Source organism: Fusarium phalaenopsidis (assembly GCF_050370095.1).
Source record: "Fusarium phalaenopsidis strain FUZ10S chromosome Unknown contig_32270, whole genome shotgun sequence".
In the NCBI taxonomy this organism is placed as follows: Eukaryota; Fungi; Ascomycota; class Sordariomycetes; order Hypocreales; family Nectriaceae; genus Fusarium; species Fusarium phalaenopsidis.
Genome location: NW_028145421.1, coordinates 76,343 through 104,275, shown reverse-complemented (window position 1 = coordinate 104,275; position 27,933 = coordinate 76,343). Strand labels below are relative to the sequence as shown.

General features: G+C 50.4%; 7 protein-coding genes across 7 annotated transcripts; 5 read left to right on the top strand and 2 right to left on the bottom strand.

Annotated features, from left to right (window-relative positions):
- Positions 1 to 3,670: 3,670 nt before the first annotated feature.
- On the top strand, positions 3,671 to 5,468 carry LRP88_00041 (uncharacterized protein; the record flags this gene model as incomplete). The annotated part of the gene is made up of 4 exons (XM_083236761.1): positions 3,671 to 3,987; positions 4,092 to 4,287; positions 4,339 to 5,396; positions 5,444 to 5,468. The coding sequence occupies 4 exons, from the start codon at positions 3,671 to 3,673 to the stop codon at positions 5,466 to 5,468; spliced, it is 1,596 nt and encodes a 531-aa protein (XP_083107475.1).
- A 1,227-nt stretch (positions 5,469 to 6,695) lies between these two features.
- On the top strand, positions 6,696 to 7,476 carry LRP88_00040 (NPP1 family protein; the record flags this gene model as incomplete). The annotated part of the gene is made up of 2 exons (XM_083236760.1): positions 6,696 to 6,855; positions 6,929 to 7,476. 2 exons carry the CDS (start codon positions 6,696 to 6,698, stop codon positions 7,474 to 7,476), a joined length of 708 nt encoding a protein of 235 aa, XP_083107474.1.
- Positions 7,477 to 7,857: 381 nt separating this feature from the next.
- LRP88_00039 (FAD-binding oxidoreductase) lies at positions 7,858 to 9,385 on the bottom strand (the record flags this gene model as incomplete). Its single annotated transcript, XM_083236759.1, has 2 exons — positions 7,858 to 9,023; positions 9,073 to 9,385. 2 exons carry the CDS (start codon positions 9,383 to 9,385, stop codon positions 7,858 to 7,860), a joined length of 1,479 nt encoding a protein of 492 aa, XP_083107473.1.
- A 1,433-nt stretch (positions 9,386 to 10,818) lies between these two features.
- LRP88_00038 (Cupredoxin) lies at positions 10,819 to 12,515 on the top strand (the record flags this gene model as incomplete). Its single annotated transcript, XM_083236758.1, has 2 exons — positions 10,819 to 11,076; positions 11,133 to 12,515. The coding sequence occupies 2 exons, from the start codon at positions 10,819 to 10,821 to the stop codon at positions 12,513 to 12,515; spliced, it is 1,641 nt and encodes a 546-aa protein (XP_083107472.1).
- A 7,250-nt stretch (positions 12,516 to 19,765) lies between these two features.
- Positions 19,766 to 21,004, bottom strand: LRP88_00037 (SDR family NAD(P)-dependent oxidoreductase; the record flags this gene model as incomplete). Its single annotated transcript, XM_083236757.1, has 7 exons — positions 19,766 to 19,826; positions 19,885 to 20,007; positions 20,059 to 20,111; positions 20,169 to 20,226; positions 20,326 to 20,720; positions 20,792 to 20,870; positions 20,934 to 21,004. The coding sequence occupies 7 exons, from the start codon at positions 21,002 to 21,004 to the stop codon at positions 19,766 to 19,768; spliced, it is 840 nt and encodes a 279-aa protein (XP_083107471.1).
- A 2,129-nt stretch (positions 21,005 to 23,133) lies between these two features.
- Positions 23,134 to 24,306, top strand: LRP88_00036 (general substrate transporter; the record flags this gene model as incomplete). The annotated part of the gene is made up of 5 exons (XM_083236756.1): positions 23,134 to 23,425; positions 23,485 to 23,627; positions 23,682 to 23,857; positions 23,918 to 23,993; positions 24,067 to 24,306. The coding sequence occupies 5 exons, from the start codon at positions 23,134 to 23,136 to the stop codon at positions 24,304 to 24,306; spliced, it is 927 nt and encodes a 308-aa protein (XP_083107470.1).
- An 829-nt stretch (positions 24,307 to 25,135) lies between these two features.
- LRP88_00035 (SMP-30/gluconolactonase/LRE family protein) lies at positions 25,136 to 25,837 on the top strand (the record flags this gene model as incomplete). Its single annotated transcript, XM_083236755.1, has 1 exon — positions 25,136 to 25,837. One exon carries the CDS (start codon positions 25,136 to 25,138, stop codon positions 25,835 to 25,837), a length of 702 nt encoding a protein of 233 aa, XP_083107469.1.
- Between the last annotated feature and the right edge of the window lie 2,096 nt (positions 25,838 to 27,933).

Below are 27,933 nucleotides of genomic sequence, written 5' to 3'. Positions count from 1 at the left end.
GGAGGAACTGTGGTATTGCATCATTTTGTGACTCAAGCCTGGGATGACTCAAACGACCCTGGGTGATCGTCATATCCGCGCTTGCTTTGCCACAAGGCATGAATTTTGTCCGAGGCCAATCAGAAGCGATTTAGGGATGAGATAGCCGATTTGGCAGTCAGCATGATATCGAACTGGTGCGCTGCATAGGTTTGATGAAGTTGGGTTTGTCGAGCTACCTGTTGGCAGCCGCACCTGCTCCCTTGACTAAGGAGTGTGATCACCAATCGCACAGAAATATCGCATATTTATTTCTCTTATATAATAGTTCAAATTGATGCATTTCAGTTGATGACACAAAAGAATGGCGATTGCAATCTCTCGTCGGAGCAAAGCAAAGCACTAGGCAAGCTATCCTTGGATGGGCGCCGGATCAGAATATCCTTCGACTAGCCTCGATATTCGCTTCAAAAAAGATCCAAGGCAGCATTAAAGCCAATCGGGATGCCGGTGACTCGCTGGTGAATACCGAATAACTCGGAGATGAAACTCGATCTTCTGGCTCAGTTAACCCATCAAGGGCCTGGCTTCAACTATACTAAAGAACACATTATTAACACATCATAGCATTATATCAAAGACGAAACTCAAGCACGCCAAAGTCCATTTCCGTTTCTTGAACCGAGCTCCTGCTTGTCTAAGCTGAGTTGGTGCTGAGGTCGGGCAGAGGGACCCGGAGTTCAGGCTGAGGCGGGCTGAGCTTGGGCTGAGGTGCCTGAGCAGGCCCATTTTTGGGATTGCATGCCCCTGTAGTAAGAGTCCCCTGCCGGGACCAGATCTGGGACCGCGTCCCTGTTTTGGGGCCCGATTAGCCTTTCCCACTGCCTCAGCTGCAAGATGGTATAGTCCTCCATGCACGGATCTGCTCGCATGATTGTTGGTATGAGGTACCCCTAGTAAATCTTATCCCCTTACCGCCAACGCTTGTGCCTTATACACTACGGGTTGCCTTGAGTAGCAGTGGTACCAGACAGGATTGATTCGAAATTCAGAAGCCTTCAACGCATGTAATGGCCAGAAGCCGACAAGTCACTGCGACATCGTTGTGCTGTTGTCACAGGAGCCGAATTTGCGAATTGTCTGCTTCTGCAAGTTGCCGGTCATAATACGATCTTTTGACTCAGTTAATCCATCAAGGGCTGGGCTTCTACTATACTAAAGAACACATTATTAACATATCATAGCATCATATCCCAATGCTAACACAGTGGCCTTTTTTAACCTTCTGCTGCCTGCGCCGGTCATAATACAAACTTGGAGATTGTTGGCCCAACCCTCTCACATGTCATCACAGCCCTGGTTTTGTTTTTGTAAAAGGGAGACTTGTTTTGGCTGTTCGACAAAAGATCCATGAGATGAGGGATTTTCTCTTGCCTCTACATCGCCTCGAGCTCCAAGCTGGTAGAAGTATTCGCTACAATCAATGATGTATATTTCCTGGTGATCAACGGCCTGTAACCTCACTGCGTTTCAGTTCCCAGCTGGTAGCAATTATGTAGGTAGAAAGACTGCGCCGAGACTGCGCGATAGTTCATCAAGCTGCCGAGCTACCCGGGTATGCGAGGGATTTACAATCGTGAGAGACAGGCCGTTGGGTTTCTTTTACGTTGTTGATTGCCAGGCCTTGTATCTTTCTATCTCACCTGGAGCAAAGAACAAAGATTTCTTGTTGCGTGAACACTTGGTCCCCACTCAAGAGATGCCCTGTTGGAGGCCGCCGGTCAGGGGGAGGGGTGTGTGCAGAAGAGATCGTTCTCGGGCAGTTTTGGCGCAACCGAGCGTGACGTCGGGACCTTTTGCCCTCGTGCCCCAATCCGGAGTGGCTGTGAGCAGTACATATGTACTCCGTATGAGCAGACCACTGTAGCCCACGTCGGTGAATGAAGGGATGGAGCTAATACTGAGGGGTTTTTCTGAACCAATGGCCTCCTTGCCCTCGTCTTGCGCTCAATTCGTCCGAGAGCCTCAAGCTCAAGCCGGCGGAAGAGAATCAGATGGACTTGACTCGCAAGCTAAAAGCTAGCATTCGCCTTTGATGGTGAGGTCCACACCTCTTGGAAAAACCAATTTTACTTGCGCTGCGGGCGCTCTGGACGGCTGGGTGCACTGGCTTGTGACAGCTCAACTCGTTGACGCGGCCTGGGTCTGGCCGCACCTATATGATTGGAAAGAGGGAATTAGCTAGGAAGGGGGAAAAAGAACAAAGAAACAAAGAACCTGCTCGAGAAACGTCCCGTAGTCAATAATGGACTTGACGCCACTTTTCAAGTAAGGTCAAAGGTAGCCAGAACAGATTAGATGCTCGCTGTGGTTGATATGCCGTTACCTAGGTGACTTCTTCAAACGTTGATGAGGGAAATAATCCTGCAATGAATCATAATTTGATCCGGGTACCGGCCAAGAATATCCCTCAGGTCAGCGCGTCAGCCGGACCGGACCCTGAGGCACCAAACGTCAGCGCAAGGAGAGATCGGGACCAAAGGTTAGTGCGTTGCCAGACAATGAAACAAGCATCGCCAAGTTCGCGCTTGGAGTGCCAAGCTTTCTCGCCAAGACGGTCCTAGCGCTATTGAGCCTGTCAGTGGATGCTTTCTATATTCGCACCCCACCACCTGGTCCAACGTGAGCTCGTCGGCAGAGTTCTCCTGGGACCCTCTCCCTCCTCAGAAGCTCTATCTTCGCAAAGTCATTGAGGTAAGAGACGGCGCGAGCATGACGGAAATATATACTTTCGGTTGCTTATTTCTTAAAAGGTCATTTTTTATTATTTATAAATAGAATACTCCGAGGCCAACGCGGGAGTTAGTACAGAGTTACAAGCGCGTTTGCCCTTGAGCCATTTTCCGGGTGATAAACGGGTTCCCCCATCTGGAGAATCCGGTGTGACATCAAGAGGCCGCCAATGCCCAAATGATGGTTGGGGGCTGTGTCAAGCATTTGGGGCCCAGACGTGAGTCGCTGGAATCCACTTATTGGGCGGGGAGAATGCATCTTCCCGGGAAACCAAACCTGCTTATCTCAAAGCTGGAATTCAGTTAGCAAGAGACAAAATCAACTGAGCTTGGCGGCAGGGGGTTCTCGCGGGCGGCAAAGATCCCTCACCCTACGGCTCCATGCAAGTTACTAAAATGAGATGGCTTAAGGGTTAATCATGTCGCCCCGCCTCCCCCCCTTTTGCCGACATCGTTATTTTTATGCATGATATGTATCCAGCTCCTTTGACATGACGACCAGGTACTCTTGCTCCTTGGGCATCTGAGTTTCCTGGCCATCCCCCTCGTCCCAAGATGGATCCCGTGCCTGCCAGCTCCCATGGCACCAACCCAGATGACGGCTCATCGGTTTCTTCAACCAGCGACGATGAAGACGACCTTCCTGACGAAAGGCACTCGCCTGCCTTGTACGAAAGTGTCGATACTTCTGAGGCGAGCGGATTACAGGGCAGGCGAGCTTTTCGGAACGTGAGCTGGCGTCTGAGAGGTGAGGAATTGTCCGCCAATAAAAGAGGAGAAAAAACAACTGCTAATGAATGGACCGTCGGTTGCCAGATGCAATGCAGCGAGCACTGCATATTTGGAACTCCCTCAAAGACGCCTTCCACCGACGACGAACGAGATTGCGCGCATCCATCATGGTAGCCCAGCCTCTGGAAGAACGCCTGGAGTCCCTAAACGATAGCGGGGAGGCGAGAGCGACTTTTGCGGGACAGGTTGGAGCGATGCTCGTGTCCTCCTGGATGAACACCCTCCTCGTGTTCGTCCTAGTCGGTGCTGTAACATATCTGGCCGGGATGAACCCGCTGTTGGTCTTCACGTGCAATGCGATCGCGATCGTGCCCTTGTCTGCCCTATTGACTGATGCGACGGAGCGGATAGCTGCAGTGGCGGGTGATACTGTCGGGGCGCTTTTGAACATAAGCTTCGGTAATCTGGTCGAGCTAATACTATTGTAAGTCAGGGAGATTTTAAACTACTCTGGTGTTGATAGGCTGACATTCTGGAGTGTGTGAGTGATGGAGTCATAGGAACCCAGCAGTGCTAACTACAAGCAAGTATCGCCTTGGCCAACAATCAAATCTATGTAGTCCAGGCTTCCATCCTCGGGTCCATCCTTGTCAATCTGCTCTTGATCCTTGGCTCCGCCCTTCTGGCAGGTAGCAGCGTTAACATCAATCCCGTCTACAACACTGTAGAGGCACAGCTACTTGCTTGTCTGCTCTTTGTGTCTGTCTTTGTCATCCTGATGCCTGTGAGTCTCATGGTGAATCCTCTACGCTACATAATAACTAAAAATCAACAGACAGCTTTCATGTATACCCTCGACAGCCGAAAGGACGATAATGGCACGGCCCTGCGAATGAGCAGGATTTCGGCGATGATTGTATTGCTAATTTACATATTATACTCCGTGCACGAGATTAAATCGCGCTCAGCCGATGAAGTAACCATCACTACGCCGTATGCCCTGGATATCGAGAGCGGCCAAGGCATGACTGGTGAGCCTCCCTTCCGTCGACCTCCTCTTCATCGACAGAGCACTTCAGGCTCGCAAATTCTGCCTCCTCGCACAATCAGTTTCGCAGATGAAGACGACGCCGCAAGCACCACTCACAAGGCAAACAACGCGACAGAGATGGAAATGGTAGAATCAGAGTCCGACATCAACTTTGCCGCGCACCGCGGACGCAGCAGCGGAGGCACCTGGAACGGCACCACTCGACCGAGCCCTTACCAACTCGTAGGTGGTTCGTGCAGACACTCCCGGTCACTCTCCCTCAGCTCCAACCGAGGATACCGCAGCCAAGACTCCTCTGTGAGCGGCGAGGGGCGGCATCTCACTGCCTTTCAACTCCTGAGGGATAACCGCGCGAATATGGACCACTTTGTGCACGACCAGCCGCAGCAGCATGGCGATAGGATGGCTGCCGTGGTCATGCTGATAGTTACTTCGGTGCTCATGTCGATGTGCGCCGAGTTCCTCGTCGGCGCCATCGACGACGTCACGCACGGAGGCGGCCTGTCAGAGCCGCTCATCGGTCTCATCATCCTGCCCATTGTCGGCAACATCGCCGAATACGTCACCGTTGTGACCGTGGTGGCCAGGGGAAAGCTTGACCTTGCCATTGCTGTTTCTGTTGGCTCGGCCATTCAGATCTCCATGTGCGTCACCCCCCTGACTATTATGGCGGGATGGGCGCTGCAGCGGAACCTGGGCTTGACGTTTGATGTCTTCGAAATTGTGACGCTTGTTGGGTCGGTTCTATTGGTGAACTTGCTCATCCTTACTGAAGGGAGCTCGAGCCTGAGGACGAGCGGCTTGAAGGGGGCGTTGATGTGTGCTTGTTACGTGATATTTGGGTAAGTCATGCCCTCCCCCTGTAGAATAATTGCTGACGAGGTAAAAGTCTGGGGGCGTATCTTTCTCCTTAGCTAAAGGAGGCCCGATGAAATGGCCATGTTGTCGGGCCAAGCTGTAAGGGGATGAGAGTCTGGATGTGGATAGTCCCGAGGAGGAAGGCGCAGGAAAATACCAAGAGGTAAAGTTTGGTACTATCTGCAAATGCTTTTTACCCCATTAGTAATAGTAAATACTTGTGATGAAATCAACGCCTCGGTAGTGAATCCCGGCACTGTTGGCTGGGTAGGCCGCGTAACCAACTAACCGCCTTATAGCTGGTTGGGCGCTCCACCCAGCCAACGGGGAGTACAGTTACCCATCTACCGGGTTAGGTTGATTGAGTGTTCGGGAATAGCGCATGAATTGGAGGTAACGTGTAATAACATTGTTGCTCGGACCTGAGATGGTTCAGATTAGGACGGGGTTGGAATAACTATCTGGAACCGACAAGTGGGCCAGCCCCGGACCATGCTATTATGGGCAGTTCATGGAATACTCACAGGGGCTTGGAGCTCGCCTCTTTATTGATGCCAGAGAATAAGCATAGCCCAAATAGGAAGGTGCATTACACTATCCCGTCCGCACTTGACCAGTTTACTGTGCAGGTCGTGGCCAACTGGCTTTCCTGTCCTTTGCGTTCTACTCATATTCGGCCAGCCCGAGCATCCCTTGGAATATCCATACTCGTCAAGATAGGTTAGACATCCTCGGCCGCATTGTGCCTTCGGTTATCCTAAGCACTACATCTACCATATCGACAGAGCAGGCGCAGAATTACTAGGGGGGTTAACTGCGACAGTTTGTTGTTGTGGTCTGACTTGATAAACCCTAAGCAAGACTATAATTCATCATTCTGTCCCCGAACTGAGCTCGATATGGGCTCGGGCTTGCAACCAACCACTCTTCTTGGGTAGGGTACACGCTCAGTCTGTCTACGCTTTCATCCTCTTCCCCTGTCTGGATGCTGGCATTTTGCCAGGGATTCTGCCAGGGGTCTATGGGCTCAAGAGTTTGAGGCCACCTGGCTTACCTTAAAAGTCCTTTATGGCAAGTAATAGTTACTATTTAACTTTCCGTATGCTTCCATTTCTCGTTCTCGCACCTGAACTGGGAAAGGTCAAATTGTCAAAGATGACTATATAAGCGTGATACCACTTCCTTCCAGCAACATTTCAGGTGTCACCCTTTAAGCACTTTTGCTTCATTCTGCTTACTCTATTAACCCTCGTCTCAGCCTATCCTCGCCCACAGCCTTCATCATGCGTTCTGGCGGCCTCCTGTCCGTTTTGGCCTTTTTCGGCATCGCCAGCACCACTCCGGTGGATGGCAAGCTTCAGGCCTGGGCTATCGTTCCACACGACTCGATTGGACCCGCCCTTCCCAAGACTCAGGGTGGAAAAATTGGCAATGCCATGGAGCGTTTCCAGCCTTTCTTGCTTATTGCGCATGGATGCCAGCCCTACACCGCCTCAAACGAGCAGGGCGACATCAGGCAAGGTGGCCATAGCCTTCCCCTGCTTTGTGTCTAACAGTGTCGGTAGCGGCGGTCTTCAGGACTCCGGCAACCCAAGCGCTGGTTGTCGCGATCGGAACAAGGGCCAGACCTATGTTCGTGGGGCATGGCACAAGGGCAAGTTCGGCCTTATGTACGCTTGGTATTTCCCCAAGGACCAGCCTAATGCTGGCAACGTCGTTGGTGGTAACCGCCACGACTGGGAAAACGTTGTAGTCTGGATCGACAACCCTGACAATGCCAATCCCCGCATTGCTGGCTTTGCCGTGTCCGGTCATGGCGACTACTCCCGCACCACCAACCCCATCCGGGAGGGCGACAAGGTCAAGGTTGAATATTTCACTCAGCTTGGCCTAAACCATGCCCTGCAGATGAGCAACACCAGGGGAGACACCCACTGGCTTCTCCAGTGGGAGTCTATGGATGCCCGATCCAGGAATACCCTTCAGAACGCCAACTTCGGCAAGGCCAATGTTCCCTTCAAGGATGGCAACTTTTTCAACAACCTGGATAAGGCTTTTATTTAAGTCTCACCTGTAGCAACGCTGTGGCTTCTCTGGGGAGTGGCTGTAAACATAAAGGCCCCGGTTTGATTCTCTATTACTATGATACTCGCCTGCGCTTTAGAGGGTGGGCTCTTAGGGAGTTGTATTTTAAGAAACGGGTTACATGCCCTTAGTTTTATATCTTAGATATTCCTTCTACAAATCTTTTGGACAATACGGTGTTTTACGGTATGGGGTTTATTGCTGTCAAATACTGGTGAATGTGTCTTTTAATGTTGTGACCAATGGTCTCTTTTAGAGACTTCATCAATGGAAAGAAAGAAATTCTACAGTATTGCCTGGCGTTATTGTTTAATAGCAGAACTATTCTTTACAAGAAGGCCAGTAGAAAACCCAGTCTTTCTAGAATTTACCTCCACGTGGCTTCACACCCTGAGGCGAAGAGAAAACATCCTTCGGATCGACTGTAGTCTTTATCTTCTCCAGTCTCGCAAGGTTCTTGCCCCAGTAATTCCTCTGTGCGCTCCCCTTGATCCGCAAGTTGGTGTAGCCGGCATACGACAGATACTTCTCAGGCTGGCCGCCTTGGTAGATAAGAACGGCCTTGTCGGCAAATTCGTGCGCAGTCTGTGACGTCTCCGACTCGGTTTGAGCATACAGCGCGAAAAAGTAGGCAGGGTCGCGGTGAGGGAATGCCGTGGCGCCGCTGGGCACATCGTTCACAGCGCCTCCATAGAGATCGATCAAAACAAACCAGCTCTTGGATCCGGAGTCTGAGTTCTGTAGGTGTTCGAACACGGAGTCAATACTGTCATTGCTGGGCAAGCTTGAGTAGCCAATGGCCGTGTCCTTGGCGTAAAAGTATGACTGTTCTGGGAAGATGTTGGATATGCTGTCGAAAGTGCGGTTCATATGTTCCATCCAACTTAGTCCAGCAACAATGTTGCGCTTGGTTATACCAGGAATGCGGCTCTCGAAGTCGAGGGCTTTGTAGTCTGCTTCTGCGCCAAAGAAAACCCCACTGATTAGGACAGAGCCCTTGCCGATGATAGCCACAGAGGAGAACCGCGGATCAAGCGATTTATCAGTGGTGATTTCATGATAGGCTTTGAAGGCGTTGGAGAGCTGTGCTGGGTCCTCAGATGACACAGTAAATGCGAAGTTGACCACCTCTTCAGGTTCAGGATAGGTCTGGAAGGAGAAACTCGTGACGATACCAAAGCTTGCGCCGGCTCCCCGCAGGGCCCAGAAGATATCTGGATGTTGCATCTTGGAGGCGGTTACGACGGTGCCGTCGGCAAGGACAATCTCTGCACTCGTCATGACGTCGAGCGAGGTACCAAGAAGTCGGCTGTGAAGTCCGAGACCACCAACAGTTGCGTGACCGCCAATTCCCACAGTGGGCGAAGATCCATGAGGCATATATCTCTTGCCAGCAGAATGGAGCTTCTCGCAGACATCTTTGAGTCGATTGCCAGCCCCAACCTTGGCTACACCGCTTGAGTCGACTTGGACATGGTTCATATGTTTGAGGTCCACCACGACGGCACCATCGTTTCCACCAATGCCTGCAGAGTTGGTAAATAATTTGGTTGAAACTGGGTAACAGGGACTTACCTTTGTTCGTGTAGTCATGCCCGCCACTTCTTGCTTGAATCCTGCGATTGTACTTGGAAACGCACACGACAATGCTCGAGACCTCTGAAGCATCGATGGGATAGATAATAGCAAATGGTTCGTATGGGAAATTGAGGTTGTAAGGACGGACATGGTCTGATTGAAACCCGGTATCACCGGAAAATCTGGCCCTCTCAATCTGTCCATTGACGGATGCCAAGAGACAACTCTTGAGGCTTGGTGCTGCGAACACGTTTGCTGCGGCAAGACACCATGCCAAGCAAGTTGCTAAAGAGCGATGAGAGCGTACCATTTCGAGTTCGAGATTGTGCAATTGGAAGAGGTTTCTCAAGGGTCCAGGTGAAGAAGTGAGGATGTTGTCTTGGTGAGAATTTACTGTTCATCGGAGTGAAACCCATTATATACCCACCATTTGAGCCTTTGTTGATGTATCACGGCGACACGGCCTTCATCGAGCTGCCCAAGTTCCGCTGAACGCGGTCTTCGGACCCCGAATACTATCATGCGCCGGCAGCTCCCAATAGGGTTTTGCCGGATGCGATTTGCTAGAAACGGGATCCGCGACATGCAGCTCTCTACTTAGCTTGGCGGGTTTCAGGCATGCCATGGGGATTTTAGGCATGCCACGAGGCGTAGCTTAGCCTTGTTTCCCTGAATGAGGTTACTCAAAGTCCGAAAGTCCGAAAGGCCGAGCTTAATTTGACGACTTCGTAGAATGCAGGGGCTTGGGTGGATGAAAATGGGTTAGAATAGGGAGGCTTTGTCATCTTGCAAGGGCTCGAGGGGATAGTGGCCCTGCTTCCCATTACATGCTCATTTAGTACGGGGAATCGACATCAAGGAGCCAGGCATAAAGAGGGCGACGTCTGTGTGGAAGAGGCTGGAGGCCACCTTCCCAGTGACCTTGATAAAGGAGTTCTTCCATCTTGCCCATCTCCCCCGTTCCGTGGGGATTAGCGCCACCGTTCGGCTCCCGGCGTAAGTGGCCATAGGTCCAAAAGAAGCCAAGTTCCGATATCCAGGGTGCAGCCTTTCAGGTGCAGATGTTCTATTGCCGAGCGCAATAGCCGGGATAGACCTGCAGTGCGATATAGGACTGTACTGAGCTCCTCGGCACTCTAGGTGTTTGCTATGCACCGTTCAGTATAACGCTGGGGACCGGCTAGAGCGTGGAATATGCAAGTCTCGATAAGACGGAAGTGAATGAGTAAGGATCAAAATCAACACATTCAAGTCTGCGAAGAGGCAGATAATTGCTGCTCTTAGGTGCTCGGAAATGCTGGCCGAACTCTCAGCTTTTTTCGGCAGTGGTCTCGCTTTGACCGTAGTGACTTGGTTTCTCTGTCGCATCTTGAGTACATGACATTGGGCATGAAACGGACTATTGTTATCGCTCAGACACTGCCGTCCATTTTTTTTTCTCTCCCTTGGCGCGTCGCTCAGGCCAACCGTGAATTCACCAAACCTTCCTTGGCAGGTTGAATGCCACTACTCAACCGATGTGGCCTGGGAATTCGGCAATTGGAGTCATTTGCCATCGGCTTTCTTGCCGGCTCTACCCCAGACCTTCCGCTTGATTCCCATACTCTAACCTCCCGGGCGGGCAGCGGAGACCCACTGACCTGGACCACCTGCAGGCTTCACATGTCTGCAAGAGATTAAAAGGTTGGTGATGCCTTGATCGCCGAACGTGGCTGAAAGTAGACGTTAATAACGGTTGTCAAAATGGCTACCCTCATTTTCTACGCACTTCTATTCCAATGGCTTATTCTCCCGGTGACGCCAAAACTTGTAATACATGACAGCCGTTTCGCCCCAGATTACGTTCTGCGAGTCACTACCCGCAACATTTCAGTAGCTTGCGAGACGAGAGTATCGGCGGTCGTAAACGGGACGTCTCCTGGACCAGAGCTGCGAATCAAGCCCGGCGAGACAACATGGATTAGAGTCTACAATGACCTGGAAAGCCAAAATTTGACCATGGTAAGAGAAAAAAAAAAAAAAAGAGTCAACCTGAAGGAGGTGCTAATAAGAGACAGCACTGGCATGGTCTATCCCAGCGTATGGCAGAGTTCTCGGACGGTAGCCCGCAGGGGTCTCAATGGCCAATTCCACCCGGCCACTTCTTCGACTACGAGCTGCGGACACAGCCGAGCGACTCGGGTACTTATTTCTACCACTCCCATGTCGGCATGCAGGCGCTCACTGCTGCTGGGCCACTAATCGTCGAGGACTGCGGAAAGCCGCCTTATCGGTATGACGAGGAGCGCATTCTAATGTGGAGTGACTTCTTCCCACAGACAGATGAGGTGCTTCAATCTGGCTTGGAAGGAGTGCCATTTGTCTGGGGAGGTGAGACACGTGCCGTTTTGCTCAATGGGAAGGGTATCGGTATAGAGCAAAACCCCTCTGGGGATTGCGGCTCCTGTACACTGCCCGTTATCGACGTTGCTCCCGGAAATACGTACCGTTTTCGCTTCATAGGATCGACGGGATTATCTCTGGTTAGCATGGCGTTTGAGGGGCATGATAATCTCACAATTATCCAGGTCGACGGCGGGGAGTGGACGAAACCCGTCTCGGTTAGTCGCATGCAGCTCGGGTCAGGCCAGCGGTTCGATGCGCTATTCGTAGCCAAAACAAAACGAGAGCTGGAAGCCGAAAAGAGGACTGCATATCTCGTCCAGTTTGAGACTCGAGACCGACCGACCATCTATCGCGGTTACGCGGTGCTCCGCTACTCCAAATCGGCCCCGTTACCCAAATATCCGGCCAAGGCGCCACTCAGTCTTCCAAACGCCACATATGACTGGCTTGAGTACCAACTACAGCCCCTGTATCCAGAGGCTATGGGCCATCCCACTCTTGCGGAGGTCACTCGCCGCGTGACTATCGACTCAGTCCAGATGATCGACCCCACGACCAATCACTTGATATGGCGGCTAGCAAATTTATCCTGGACAGAAACCACAGTACAGACGCCCTTGTTGGTCGATATTTACGAGCATGGTGAGGCTGCCATGCCGGACTACGATGCTGCGCTTATTAACCATGGGTGGGATCCCAAGACAAGAGCGTTTCCGGCCAAGGTGGGGGAGGTGCTTGAGATTGTGTTGCAGAATACCGGCTCGCTGGTGAATAGCGGCGGTGCTGTGGATGTGCATCCCTTTCATGCCCATGGGCAGCACTTCTACGATATTGGTAGTGGGGATGGTTCTTACGATGCCGAAGCAAATGAAGAGAAGCTCGTCCGCATGGGCTACAAGGCTGTGAGAAGAGATACGACAATGTTATACCGGTATTCGGCGGTCACAAACCCAGGAGCTCCAGCCGGCTGGCGGGCTTGGCGGATCCGGGTGAACCAGCCGGGGGTGTGGTTGATCCATTGCCATACATTGCAGCACATGGTCATGGGTGCGTGAGCCTTCCTTCCGACAGATAGGCAGAAACACTAACTTTTTTTCTGACAGGTATGCAAACAGCCTTGGTTGTTGGTACTGCGGCGGAAATTCAGAAACTTCCTCTCTATCAAAGCAAAGGGTATCTAGTTTATGGAGGTGACGCCTACGGTAATGTCACTCATCATCCAACCTGCAGTCATCAGTTTGGCAATTCAAAGACATGCAAGACCCGCAAGCCATAGAGGGCTTCAAGGGCGGTTAGAACCTTCATTTACACAAGAATCACAACCAGAAGCTAGGTAGTATATTGGGGATGAAAGGGATCTGTGCATTCGAAGGCTCAGTTAGTTCTGGCCTCTGATTGGCTGGTGTGACTTCGAGAGAGCGGTCCAGTCGTATGAAACCCTACGTCCCAACACCCAGGGCAGCCAAGGAGAGCTTCTTTTAATTCAATCACAATTGTGGCCATTTCTGCTGGCAGTCTTTCAATAATTCGTTTGGTCGATTGAACCCAGTCATGGCTATCAGTTTCTTGTGAGATTTTTTGTTGATGTTGCTTTCTGGATGCCTCCTTCTAACTTCCTCAGACGCTCAATTCTTTTTTTTTTTTTTGAGGCCCTGCTGAACAAGGCACTGCCTTGTCCTCTTGCTGGTCCGGGCCCTGTTTCTTTGGTGGCGGCTTAGTCCATCTTGTTAAAGGATTTTCTGTCGTTTTCCCTTCCTTTCTTTCTTCTTTCCACTGCTCATATGTAAAACGCATGAGGACTCGAGCTATAATTTACACTATTAGAACCCTTCGCAATACGCCAAACGTTTCAAGACTTACACACTGTCTAGACTCCTAGTGGACAGCTAAAGTATTCTCCTTCCGTCCCATTTTCATTCAACCCTTATTTTCTCATATCCTTGTAGATCATATAATTTTCCTTCCCACAATATATGAATGGCATAGCTCAAGATTCAGAAGTGCCTCTTTAATGTGGGCTTGTGGCATGTACTATGCTGCCGTTCAAGAAAAGGGCGAAAGAGCTAGGTATACAGTTATAAGACACGGCCTGGCTATGGCTTGCTTTATTATTAAACCGAACTCGTTTCATACTAGCCTAGCCTAGGGAGAGTTCACGTTATTATAAAGGAGACTAATTACAATACATCAAGTTAACATCCATAGCTAATGCACCTCCATTCAAGGAGCGTGATTCTATACCTAATATGCAGCACGTCGCGTTTAGAACAGAATTTACTCGGTTGATCTAGATGACTTAAAGGAGCATTATAGCAAGAGATTTATTTAGGCCAGGCTGAGCCGGGCCGATACGTGGAAAAAGTCTCAAACCAAATGCATCCCACTGTATCATATAATAGTCCCCTGCAATTTGTACCTATTATGTCAAAGCCATAGTGCTCATTCGCTGGTGACGGAGTGCGCCTTGGAACAACGGAGAGCCTGTGGACTCGGGCTGATTCGGTAACTGATTCGGCAACTGATTCGGCAATTGCTTATTGTTTCCCACACTAGTGTTTAGTCGACGAAGACTCGGCCTCGTTTGTCACGCAAGAGACATGGAGATCTGGATAATTCGGCATCCCCTGGCCCCACCTTCGACAACCACAACTGGGGCTCCGGGGAAATAAGGTCGAGGTGTCTGGGGCCCCGTGAAGGGCATGTGGGGCTAAGAAGTTATAGCCTGCCGCTTAGTTTATGGCAATCCCGTCTTTCTGGCTTATTACCATGTACTGTATCCATGGCATGATCAGTTCTCTACATGTCTGTGGGCTCGAGGACGGAGCTTGTCCACCAGGCCGAACGATTGGCCTTGTCAGTGTCAAAAGGAACCGACTGCTCGGCGGAAAGCTCCGCCAGCACTCATCCTACACCTGTAACGGAAGTGGCAGTGCAAGATAGTTAACAAGGTATTGACTCGGCTGCTATTAGCCTAGCGTGGTGGAACGGGGATTGAATTGCTCAGGGTACGATTAAATCTGTAACAGTAGCTAACCTTATCGCCTCCTGAGGATCGAGCCAAAACAATGCTATTACTGCGTTCGGAATTTGACTCCACTTGTTACGGCAATTTACTTTCAAAATATAAGGTCGTTCTCATCCCATACGTTATCCCAAAAATCTGCAGCCAAGTCTGTCGTCCCGGCGGCGCCCTGTTCTGACACGAGCTCGGGAGTTGTCAAGACTCCGTCCGTCACGCTTGCGGAAGCATCATTTGTAATGAAATGGCCTATAGAATCCAGGTCTTTCCAAGAAAACCCGTTCAAAGGGTCCCAGAACATTGGTTTTGCAACTCCCTCTCCCCCTGGCGCTGAATTGGTGCCTGAATCCTGGGCTTGTGCGAGTGGGTCTCGCAGCGTCAAGTTGTCAGCATAAGTCGCTTTCTTTTGCTTGCTGCCAAAGGATTTACGCCATAAAAGACGAAGTGATCGGGCATAACGGTGCCCCAGACTATGGGGGTTAGTAGATGTCTTTTGCAGCCTAAGAATGGTTCCATGGACTGTGCGGCGTACCCCGCCGGCATCTGCGGACTTGATCGCCCCCGCGAGCATCGCCTAGGAGTGGATCAAAGCTTGATCAGCTTGTATACAATACTGAGTGACGGCGTAGGGGTGGCTACGAGCATAGAATCGCGTTTCGTACCTTGAATAGGAATACCGCCGCATAGATAGCGTAGAGGTAGTATTTGAGGGGCATATATCTCAACCCAGCCTCGGGGTCGATGAAACCATTTAGCATTCCGAGAAGTGAATTAGCTGCATCTATAGATTCGTAGATGAATCTGGCATCCGGCTCTCCAGCAATGTCGGAAAACAGGGCCCCGTTCGATTGGGAGTTTGTCGGCTCTCGGAACGCCCGCCGAACAGCTCGGTTTAAATTCGCTTGAAACGCAAACGCATTGATATACAGGCGAAGAAAATCATAGGATAAGATCAAAGAAGTTTTGACGAGGGGAGTGACTGTATGATGAAGTCAGCAAGTTCTGGCTTTCCCCGTATATTGTGGGCATGTAACCTTACATGTCAGGCTGCCCCATGAGAGTTTCCATGTTCGAAGAACGGCGGCAAAATCATCCTAACAAGCTTAGTAGTAGCTCAGCAGTTTCACGTGAGCTACTAACGATGTATCGCACGTATTCTCCGCCCAAGTAGAGTTGTTCCCTATGGCTCGTCGAAGAGTAGAGGATATCATGGGCATTGCTAAATTGTTGAGTGAGCTCAAGGTGGGCTTGGAAGAATAGCGCAAGATTGTCACCGCCAAGGACTTGCGCTTGTAGAGAGGGGAAGTCCGCCGCTCGTAAATGGGTCGAGGGGCTTGGTCCGCGAGACCAGAACCCTTTGCCCAGACGAATAGATACCTGTCGGTCGCTCATATAACACGCTGCGCAACGAGCACAAGTCGTCAGACCCCCATGCCCTGATATGGGGAATATTTGTGGACTTCATACCTGCCCAGGCAATACGCTGCCTACACGCGTGTCCCGACAACGTCCCTTGAGCTTGACGTAGGCCAGTCTGTTCTAGTCTCTGCAGGTAACCGAGTCGGATTGCCATGCCTACCAACATCCAAGCCCCGTGGTCTTCTTTACCACATCCAATGATATGGTCATGCTGTGGTGGCTGAGGAGCCCATTCGGCGAGAATCAGTAATGCCTCAACGGCACCTACTGTGGTCGAACCGGAATAAATGAGCTTGGAGATTAGGCTCTCCATGTGTCGAGAGCAGGCCTCGTATGTGCGGGACCAGGCTTGGTCATCTTTAGAGGCAACCGTCAAAATGGCCGTTAGGAGGTGCTCTTCTTTCTCAATCCATTCCAAGATGTTAGTGTCGTCGAAAATGGCGGCGTGGGCAATCGGGAAGAAGGGGTGGTAGCGCTCATGGTACCTATATATGACAAATTAGCATGAACCTTCGATATTATGGCAAAAATATATACTCACAGTTGAAGCAGGTATGCAGCGTCTGACAACGCCAATATGCTGTTCGATAGGGGAGGATAACATTGCCTTGTATCTGCTTCAGCTGCTGGGGCAACGACGCCGCTTTCTGCCGGCCACGACGAGGAGCCACGTTGTCCATCAGGTTCGTCATCTGCTACTTGGGCCAGTAGGTCCAAGGCATCTGAAGGGTTCAGTAGATCCGAGGATGTAATGCGTCTCTCCAATCCATCGGTTGTCTGTCTCGACTCTGCCTGCACCTCGCCAGCGTGAGGGCCTTGCCGGTGCCATTCTGATGGTGCTTGTGGAGGTGGCCAAGCGTCAATTTCACCGTTTGCTTCGTCGTCGGAACGTGGCTGCTCCCTCTCGCCGCGTTCGGGCGTCTGGTCGCCCATGCGATTAGTGTTGCCCTGCCGGGAACTTGACCCCGGGTCAGCTGGTTGTTGATCGTTGACAGGAAGTTGAGAGGTCCTTAATCCTCGGACACGACGGCCGCCGCGCCTAGAAGTTGCGAGTACACACTCTTGGTTCAGCTCAATACATCTACGACATGGCGGCTGTCCTGGTACCCCACGAGACTCCCTTTTTCTCCATGTTAGTAATTGCAGCAATAGCCGAAAAAACACAAAAAGCTCAGGGAACGCTTATGACCCACAGATCGCATTTGGTCTTTCTCGAGCGGCAAAAGATACACGCGCGGGAGATGCGTCTATCTTTACCCAAGCTCATGCCGTTGTCTGGCAGTGTCGGCCGTGGAGACGCCATGAGCGATTCCTTGGCATACGTCTGGGTCTAGGGAATTGTGCTGTGGCGACTGTCGCCTGTTCAAACGCCGTCGGGAATTCAAGTCCCTCTTCTATTAAATCGCTCTACCCCGGAGATCAGCCCTAGCTGTGGCCCGGAAGGCCCGAGACAGCCCCCACATTTACTGTTGGTGGCTAAAGCTCAGAGTCATGTATGGATGTGTTAAACCCTTCGCTAAGTGCTGACCTGAGGTACCTCCAGCTACTTACCCCGCTCTTATATCGCACGGGGCTGGAGCACAGGGCAGGCGTTGATGGTGGCTAGTGGCGTACTACTCCATAGTAGGAAGCTAAATCTAGAACCCTTGCTGCTGCCGATGACGGTAGGCTCTTGGAGGTCACATGCAAACCACCCCTCGGCATGTGGCTTGGTTCGGCCACAGACCGATGGACTTGGCAAACCGTACTAATTTACGTCCAAGAATTTGATTCATTTCGTACTCTCTGCAGTTGGCTATCAACCATCCAGACCCCGCCAAACTGTGAGCACTTCATTACTGACATACCCACTTGCCTGGCATCCCGGAAACACGACCGGGGCCTTTGAAGTCGTCTGGTCGGCTCCATCTCCCCGCGGAAATGCGTGCTAGGATGCTTTCCGCTCGGTTCTCGTCCCCCATCAACGCAGCATTCATCTCGGTCGCAATGTAGCCCGGCGCAACGACGTTGACCGTAATAACCATTGGCGGCTCATTCGTTGCTCAGCGTCTTGGTCAATTGGGAAATGCCACCTTTGCTGGCCGCGCAAGCCGATACGGTAAAGCCACCCTGGAAGGTCAACAGGCTTGCCAGGATGATGGTGGAGCTGCGGCGGCCGGCGGCATCTGGTTGTTGCTGTAGCATATGGGCGCCGACATGGCGGCAAATAGTGAAGACGGCATTGAGATTGACTTGTACAACTTCGGACCAGTCTGAGTTGGGGAACTGATGCGCCGGGTGCCGTCGCTGGATTCCAGCACAGTCAACGTGAATGTCTGTCTGGTGCCCTTGACTGAGGACAGCAGGAATAGCTTCTGAACAGACTCTTCTCTTGACAGGTCTGCCTCGAAGGCCGAGCACCGACAACCGATGCCTTCGATCTACTTCTCCTCGGGCATGGCAGCGTTATTATAACTCTTGCGCCTGCGAAATCTGTTAGCCTTGCTCCAAAGTATAGTAGAGTGTACTTGGTCCAATGCTATCAATTCGTCTGGTCTTTTAGTTGGATTGCCGTGCGAGTCGTGCTCGCGCTCCTCTGAGGCAAGATACCATATTTGCAGCAATATGCGGTTTCACGGCTCGGCCAAGGTATTTCTTCAAGCTCAAGGCGCCTTTCAAGAGCCCATCAATCACCCTGCAATGGGGTGCCACCCCTTGAAGTCGGATCTTTCCCTGATCTTAGCACTGGTTGAGCGACTCAGCTTGGCCATCTACTCCATAAATCGAGCAGGATTTCAATCTGGGGCCACCATGCTGGCCGTCGGCGCTGCTGCAGCCCGAATTTTGGCTGCGGCAATGTGTAAATCAGTGACGCGTGCAGGGTAACAGTATCAGATATGGACGGAGCGGGAGTTGATTTTGCTTTGGTCCGTAATTTAGACGATCATGGAATTGCAAGGTCTACAACCATCAATCCGGATATTAAAGTAAACTTTAAAACTGCACAAGAGAGTGCTATCAAGTACCGGAGTCACTCCAGGCCGTCGATGACCGGCCTGGCCTTTTCGATGTCGGTTTTGAATGACCTGGTGGCTCTTGTCTGGAAGCTTCTATCTATGTGAGGCTTTCGCATCACGGGGCTTACGATGTCTAGCCAGCTAGACCAGGTGGTAAGGTTATGATGGGTGGTATGGGCTCTCTGATTCAATATCTGCCCATATCCACTGCAGGTCTCAATTCCGTTGCGCTAACGAGCACTCAAGGGCCATCCAAGTCTCGGCTATTAAGGGACCAGGCTTTCATTACTTCCCCAGCCTAATTTCACAAACCTTCAACGACAGGATGTACAAGATGCATTCATTATGGCCTGTAGGAAGAAGGGTGACGATGAGAAAATGCCACTCAAAGTCTTAGTTAAAATGGAATCTGAGCCTTAACACCTGCAGTCAATGTGCATCGATCAGGGGCAATGGTCAACTCAACAACATTTCCTTGCCTTGAAACGGTAGGACAAGGTAGCAGAATATGTTTTAAGAAGACAAGAAGAAAGGATCAGAACTTCTCCAATGCCTAAGAATTTACTGTAGCAAATTGAGCCAAAAGTTTTAGGCCAAGTCAATATCTGTGGACAATCACACATCACTCCATTGACCGAGGCTTACGGGGCATCTAGTACCAAAACAATAGAAGAAACATGTGTTAAAATAAGAACGAATGTGCTATGCAACAAAGGGGAGGTTTTGTGGCTATGTTATGAACATTCCGAGACTTTCAGGAATATGCGTACGACAAGACAGCCATCAGCAACCAGCCGATCAACATTGCTGTGTGTTTTGCGACAAATTATTGTTTGCGCTATACCGGTCTCAAGATTTTACCACGGCTCCTCTATTTCAGTCCTCCGCTCAGAATAACCTCCTGGCCGGTTAGATATCCAGTATTAGACATCCTATATGCAGCATCAGCTATCTTGTCAAGACTTGCACTAGGTAAAATGTACAACTAACATAGTGACAATGCCAGCTACTTCTCCTGGAGTTCCTAAACGATGAACCGGGATGCCTGCCGCGATCGCCAGGCCGGGGTCAATCGCCTTGAGCGCCTCTAGATCGCAGCCCTTGGCCCAGCTCCTAGGCTCTGTGAGCTACGACATCTCATGCGATTAGATTCTGGGTACGCACTCAGACTTTGGTGGAGGAATCATTCCAGTTGATCCAATCATGGCGGGTAAGATCTAAAAACTAGGATGAGCCCATGTGCCGAACAATGAAGCCTTCTCAGCTCCTCTTACCGTATTAACCGTGATACCTTCAGGAGCTAGAAGGCTGGCAAGATTTAAGCCCATAGAACTTGAAAAATGTTAGTGAAGCTTGCTTCCATTTCGTAGCTTCCTCAAACGATAAGGGTTTGGGACGTCATTACGGTTGGCAGTGCAGAGATCGACTCACCAAAGTGCACCCTTCGAAGCGGCATAATGGCAGCCATTGAGGCCGCCACCACGACTTGCTATACTTCCAATTAAGATAACACGGCCCCACGACTGGGCCCTCATTCCAGGAATGCACGACTTGGTGATGACGAAGGGGCTGCGAGTGTTAACTTCCATCATCTCATCCCAGTCGCCCTCCTGAATGTCCTTGACATCTCGGATGCGGCGCCCCAGTCCGGCGTTGACAACCAAAATTGAAATTGCCTTGTGCTTGGAAGTAACTTCTTCATTTTTTAAGGCATTGTAGACGAGGTTACGCGTTGAGTCACGTGATTTCAGGTCAGCTGCCACTGTCACAAAGAGCTGTGATGGATATTTCCTTCGAAGCTCCTGGGCGAGTGTCTCAACCTTGTCCTGCTATAGCGTTAGCCTACTTTCTCGCTTCAGGACCCTCATCGTGACTCAGGCGAGCTGAAGTTCTATACCTTGTTAGAAGAGTAATGCAGAGCGACATCACACCCCTCGGCAGCCAAGGCACTAGCAGAAGCTGAACCAATGCCGCCACTGAACGAAACGGAAAGACAGGATGTCAGCAAAAAATTGTCACATGCGCTGGTGATTGGGTACCTTGCACCAGTTACGAGAGCCAAGCGACCCTGGATACGGTTGTCAGCGGGTTGGAGGTGAAGAGTTGTCATTGTCAATAAAGTGGCCAGACAAAGACGAAGAAACAACAGATACGTTGAAGAGCGCAGCCACAACCTATACCCCATGCGCATGTGAAGACTCGAGAGATACCCTGCCTTTCGACTTCCCTCATCACCCTCGCTTGCATACTTCGCCGACTCGGCTAATGAGTTATTCGATCGCCGTCCCAACCTTGTCTCCGAAAATCCAGTTCCATTGCTGTCATTAGCCGAATGTCTATTGCCGCTTTCATGTGGTGGGGAGGATCACTCTGGCGGTGCCCCACCCCCACATTATCCATACACCGCAGACAACTTGTCATTGGCATTGAATGCCGTCACATCCGTCTCCGAGGAGCTGGGTTTTTCCAAAGCGGGCAATTGGCTAACAACCATGGTATCTCTCATAGTGTCATTTCCTGGCCCTCGCCCTGGATAATAGTACATCATAGTCGACCCTCGGGTAATAAAGAATCTTACGATGATGTCTTGGCGTTTGGGCTTTAGTGGGCGGAGTATATCCCGGTACTTTGGTTTCAGGGCGCTGCACGAAAGCACCACGCCGCAGGATCCACCGTCCACGAGGGACCAAGCTTGCTGGCGCAGGCGGATAAGCTAGTCCCAGCTGTTGGTGTCTGTATGAGGGGTATCGTCGCTCAACTTTTCGACAGAATCTTCGAGATGGTACTTGAACGAAGGGCGAGGATCAGCCGCTGACTTGCTTTTGATGCAGCGCACAGAACCTTGGGTAAGTAGCATTGGATTGCACATACATCGTCTCCTTCAACATAGTCGAAGCCCAGGTCTACTGCTAGCGAGGCTGCTAGGGCCCCCATATCCCCACGACGTGTGCTCGCGTAGCTTTCGTCATCTCAACAGAAGTAACTAGGGTGTGAGCGACCGTAGAGGATTTTGAAAGCAGCAGGGTCAAGTTATCCTGACATCTTGCGCTGGTATTGATCTTGACCTGCCGCCGCAACATCAAATACTCGTAACCGTTGCCCGGGTCTTCAACTTGTTGGCGGCATTCACAATCGCGAGTTCGCCGACGGGCAATGGTTAGTCATTGCCGCCGGCGATAGGCGGCAATTGAATCCTTGAGTAAGGCCTGGCGCTCCTTGAATGGCACATTTCCACCCCCATGGGGACCCCGCTTCTTCAGGGGAGTGATACCGGTAGTTTCCATTCTCCAAACATTCCGTGCTCTTCTATATTATCATAGCCGCACGCAACCATTTAACTCACAATCCTTTTTCCATCCCTTTCTTCTTTCCCGTAACCCACCTGTCCAATCTTCATTCCGCTGTCTAGTCATCATCAAATAGTACCGCGCGCTTGCGGCTTACCCAAGCTCCTCATCATCATTCTTCACTAAAGATTCCGTTGATCCTCTAAACCATGGCTCCCATCGAGTTGCAGGGCCGGGCCTTGATCCTGACTGTCAGTGTTCTGACATCGTTGGGCTTCATGTTGATTGGTTACGACAATGGATTGATGGGAGGTCTTGGTGGGAATACCCCCCGGTCCTTGAGACCGCAAGCCAATTCCGCTGACTCTGCATCCAGTCAACACGCCCTCTTTCAACAATAGTTTTGATAGTCCAAGCCCAGACATGGTTGGAGTGATTGTTGCAATCTTTGAAAGTAGGTGAATACCTTTAATGCCAGTATGTTGCCAAGTATCTTGCTCACTTCGCGTTCCCAACTCGTAGTTGGTTGCTTTTTCGGGGCCATTTGCGCAGCTGTCTGGGGCGAGAGACTCGGTCGGCGTCGGACCATCTTCCTTGGTTGCATCGTGATGACTGCCGGCGCGGTACTCCAATCAGCCTCTTATGGACGTGCCCAACTCATCGCTGGGCGAATCGTGTCTGGCCTCGGCCTAGGTGTAGTCAACTCTACGGTCCCCGTGCTTCAAGCAGAATTCAGCCCCAAAGCAAGCCGAGGCATTTGTAAGTCCGAGTTCGTTGCCAGGGCTTTAAACGATCAGTTTCACTCACAAGAGTCACAGTCGTGTGCGCCCAGCTGTCGACCCTCAATCTAGGTATCTGCCTTGTCTACTGGATCGACTATGCTTTCTCCTCTCACCATGGGAGCTATGCCTGGAGGGTCCCGGTTATCCTGCAATGCGTACCAATTTTCATTATGATGGCTATCTTGACTATCATTCCGGAGACTCCGAGATGGCTTGCTGCTCATGATCGGCCTGATGACTGCCTTGCAACTCTGGCGCGTATCAACGCTGTTTCGATCGACGACCCCGAAGTTCGCCGCCTGCACGCTAATATTACCCACACAGTCGCCTACGAAGCTTCAATTGGCTCTGGGTCTTGGAAGGACCTCCTTAAAAACGATAGCATCAAGTCCCAGAGGCGCCTCATCTTAGCCTGCGCTATCCAGAGTTTCCAGCAATTAGGAGGCATCAACGCTGTTATCTGTGAGTCTTATGAGATCAGCCTTTCACGCAAATCGTCCAGTGTGTTGACTGTATCATAGACTACGCGAGCACCCTTTTTGAGCGGAGTATTGGTTTCTCTACTCGTATGTCGGCACTCATGTCTGGGTTTCTGCAGACTTGGTTCTTTGTTGCTTCATTTATTCCCTGGTTCCTGATTGATCGCGTCGGAAGAAGGCCGTTGGTAGGAATTTCTACATCCTTGCCAATGCTATATGTGTTGCTTACAGCCTTCCAGCCGCTCTCCATGATCAGTCTCATGGCTGCCGCTATGGCAGTTCAGGCTGCTTTAATTTATCAGGTTGAAAATGATGGGGCTACTGCACAAGGTGCAGGTATCGGCGCGGCCGCCATGCTTTTCGTATTTCAAGGCGCCTTCACCATCGGTTTCCAGGCCACTGTCTGGGTGTATCCGTATGTTCAAGAAGCAACCTCCCCAGGCTTGGAATGAGGCCATTGCCAACAGTTTCACAGGTCTGAAGTGTTACCACTTCGTTTGCGCCAGCGCGGTTCATCTATCTCTACGGCAGCCAACTGGATATTCAACTATGTAAGCGGGCTCCAGACTGTTTCAAAGGGAGTATAAGCCAAGGTGATGGGGCAGTACTGACTATTGAAATCAGATGATTGTACAAATTACACCTATCTCGATTGACAACATTGGCTGGAGGACATATATCATTTTTGCCGTTCTCAACACTCTCTGGGTACCCCTCATCTATCTCTTTTTCCCCGAAACTAAGGGTCTCGAACTGGAAGACGTCGATCGTCTCTTTGCGGTGGAGCACGCACGCGATATTCTGGATGACAAGCCGAGCGTCGTTACCATGGTCGAGAACTGTGATTCTAAACTGAAGGAGTGATAGATTGGCGTGATGCACGGGACCCTCGCGTCCAGACTGGGACTATGACATGAGCCGCTTAAATTAAATCTATCGTCTGGGTCCTTGGGTTTTGTGTACGGAGGCGAATATGAGCTAGCGAGTGACTGTGGTAACGTGGGGTTGCTGATGGAGGAGATACAGGTCCATTTCCTGTACATACAACTTGCCTTGCATCTCAACGTAGAGAGAATGAAATCCGGCTTCCCGGTGGTCCTATTCGAACTGTAGATTTGGCTCTACCGCAAACTGACTCAAAGTTGCTTGAGCATGATAGCTCCCTAATGCTGTCAATGGTGAACAACAAACAGCGGACCGAGGCATTGCCGTCTGAGCTTTGGCTAATTAAAACGGGCCTTAACGGAGTTTCCAACTAACCCGCTTCCTCATCCACCCATAAACCTACCTCTTTGGAAGTTGCCAATCGGTGACAATAGCCGACATAATCCGCCGGTAACTTATTAATCTATTTCATTCAAAAGACGGCAAATGGGCATTGCCGGTTGCCCCACAGAGCGGTTCTTCTTTCACCCATCGGCAACTGTGATCAAGAGATTTTGCGGTACATGAGACTCGGCCCCGCATCATGCTGACTCATGGTTTACGCGGCAATTGATTTCATTACCGGTTTCTATTGATAAGGGCTTAATACTGGCCATGCAGTCAGCTCTCACGACCTATGAGAACCGCAAACTTGAAACAGTCATTACCAGGTTGTTGGCAATTGATTGCGGCACCCAAGACTTACAATCTGCACAGCCCTTTTTCTGGAGTCGCTAAGTTGCCGTTGAGCGATTCGACCACATAAGCCATGTCCGACATCAACTATGCACCCACGTTCAAGGTGTACGACGACTCAGCAAAGACTATATTCGGGGACGGGCCGAAGCTTGAGCTCCTTTACGAGAACTATCAGTACCCGTTCGCACATGAAGCTGGTGTCTTCATCCCGGAGGACAATACACTGTTCATCACCAGCAATCAATACAATGATTGCGAGGGCGGCCGCAAGATACAAGTCTCCAAGGTTTCCTTACCTTCAGCGGGGGGTACCACGCAGTGCGAGGAGATTGACTGTCCGGATATACCGATGGCAAATGGCGGCGTGAACTACGAAAACGGCCTTCTATTCTGTGCCCAAGGAACATTGGACACACCGGGCGGCATCGTTTTTATGGAACCAAAACCTCCTTATCGCTGTCGAAAATTGATCAGCGGGTTCCACGGCCGCGAGTTCAACTCTGTCAACGACGTGGTCGTTCACTCTGACGGATCAATCTGGTTCACGGATCCTATATATGGCTTTGAACAAGGGATTCGGCCCAAGCCGAAGCTTCCTAATCAAGCCTACCGATATGATCCCGAGCGTGGATCTCTGCGTGCTGTCGCAGATGGATTTGGTCGGCCAAATGGAATTTGCTTCAGCCCAGACGAGAAAATTGTTTACATCACGGATACCGACTGGATTCATGGTGACGGGACCACAGACGATTGTCGAGTGTCGCATATGTGAGTTCAATCCATGCGGTAAAGTTCATATGCCTGAACATGTGTTAACACCACGACAGATACGCCTTTGATGTAGCATACTACTCGAATCAGCCGTTTCTCATCAACCGACGGCTTTTCGCCATGGCCGATTCGGGCATCCCTGACGGGATTAAATGTGATACTTCAGGCAACGTGTATAGCGGCTGCGGAGATGGTATCAACATCTGGTCGCCAGGTGGCGTTTTGCTCGGTAAAATACTAGTTGAAGGAGGGATCGCAAATTTTTGTTTTGGGCGGCCTGGCGACCTCTATTTACTCAACGAGAACAAACTGTGGCGGGCTCAACTGGCGACTGAAACGAAGGGAGCGCTGGTCCGAATCTAGGCCTGAATTGTCATGTGCCTGACTGTCGTATTATTTGCGTGTCTGACAGTTATACTATAAAGTAGCAGGGCTGTCACTGCACAACATAGTTTTAAAGATGAAGAATGGATAAGCTTATTATGAAAGTAGCATGCGTGTAATAAGGTAGATACTAGGAGCTCGACCTCTTATTAATATAATTCATATAGCTCGCATATTATTAACTCGCCACACATAACCCGATTTCTTCAAGCTCCCCTTATTTATCATAGCTATAACACTACTTAAAAGCAATTTCCACTATCTGATTTTGCTCTAGATATGCTCGCATAGATTGTACCTCTATATGAGAATACATTTTTTAAATGTGTAACCTAAAGATATCTGTTACCTGTAACTCCCTACATTTGTCAGTCTGTCCCCTATTCCTATAGCATTATTTACAAACTTTGATCAGAATTAGTCGGTTAGTGCTGTTAGGAATCTTAAGCGTTTGCTTGTTAAATGTCTATTTCTTTCAGTTAAGTTAGCCTAGTAACAAACATCTGGCACGAGATAGATTAGCGTCTACAGTGCGGAGTTAACGAAGCTGTGAGCCCGTTGACAATACTGATATCGATGAGCCTGAAATTCTAGACAAGAAGGTGTCCAGTACAACAATCAAGTATTGTTTGCTGTTTCCTCTCCCCTGATACTACAAGACTGCTACCATTAATGCCTTCATGTCCTTATAAATGATGCCATTCTATACACCTCTAAACCGTTATTTTCAAGGAGGCTGTCATGTCCTAAAATCTAGATTCACATACCTTTAGAGCGGCAGAGCAGATCCCTCAATGTTTAGCATCCCGGGATCGAGCTGGAACACGTGTGACAACCCAACGCTCATGTCATAGTCGAAGAAAAGGCCTCCATGTAAATCAGGGAACAGGCCATCTGCACCCAGTATCTGCCCCCGCACATTGATCTCATCACTGGTACCCGCCCCAACGACAAGTCCATTTGGCAAGGGGTGGCCCTGCCTTGGGTCCGCTGTGTTTAGCATCTCTAACATTCGTTCTAGACCACCAGCCATTAGGTTCGCTAGGTGCCATCTCCCAACCGGTTGAGATCGGAACTGCCGTATAAGACTCGTGATTAAGTCACAGACTCGCTCCGTCTCAACAAGTTTGCCTCCATGTTTGATGGCCGCTTTGATAAGAAGCATACTGGCGAATGCCGTCATAGAATGCATATACGACGGCATGCCCGCGATACCCTTCGCAATGTCTGGGTCTGCGATGGTAAGCTCGACGACAGCTGCAGCTGCGGCGACAGCTTTTAACGCGAAGTCGAAGAAGTACGCCGGGATAGGGTCGTCGCCGGATAGGCCACGGAAGATATGAGAGTAAAGGTAAATCTGCGCAAAGTTGTAGTGTAGTATTGTTCCTTTGAGAGGAAATGACCCTAACTGCGGCCAGTGTTCTATTAAGGGTTAGTAAAGGTGGCAGTTAGAGATCGACTTTGCTAGTATATCAAGGCGAAACAAACCTGGCAATTCCTTGGTCCATTGATCATACCATTGATCAAGCTGTCGGCGAAAATGTGAAATATAGTTAATATGTTCCTGAGGAATCGTCTCGTCCTTATTATGACCAAATAGCTCTTGGATGCTCCTTAAGATACCCATTAGCGCCACCTGACCTATTAGTCGCTTATCTTCATCAGTCGCAACACCTGGCCCGAGAAAATAACCCCATCCTTGATCTGATGAGT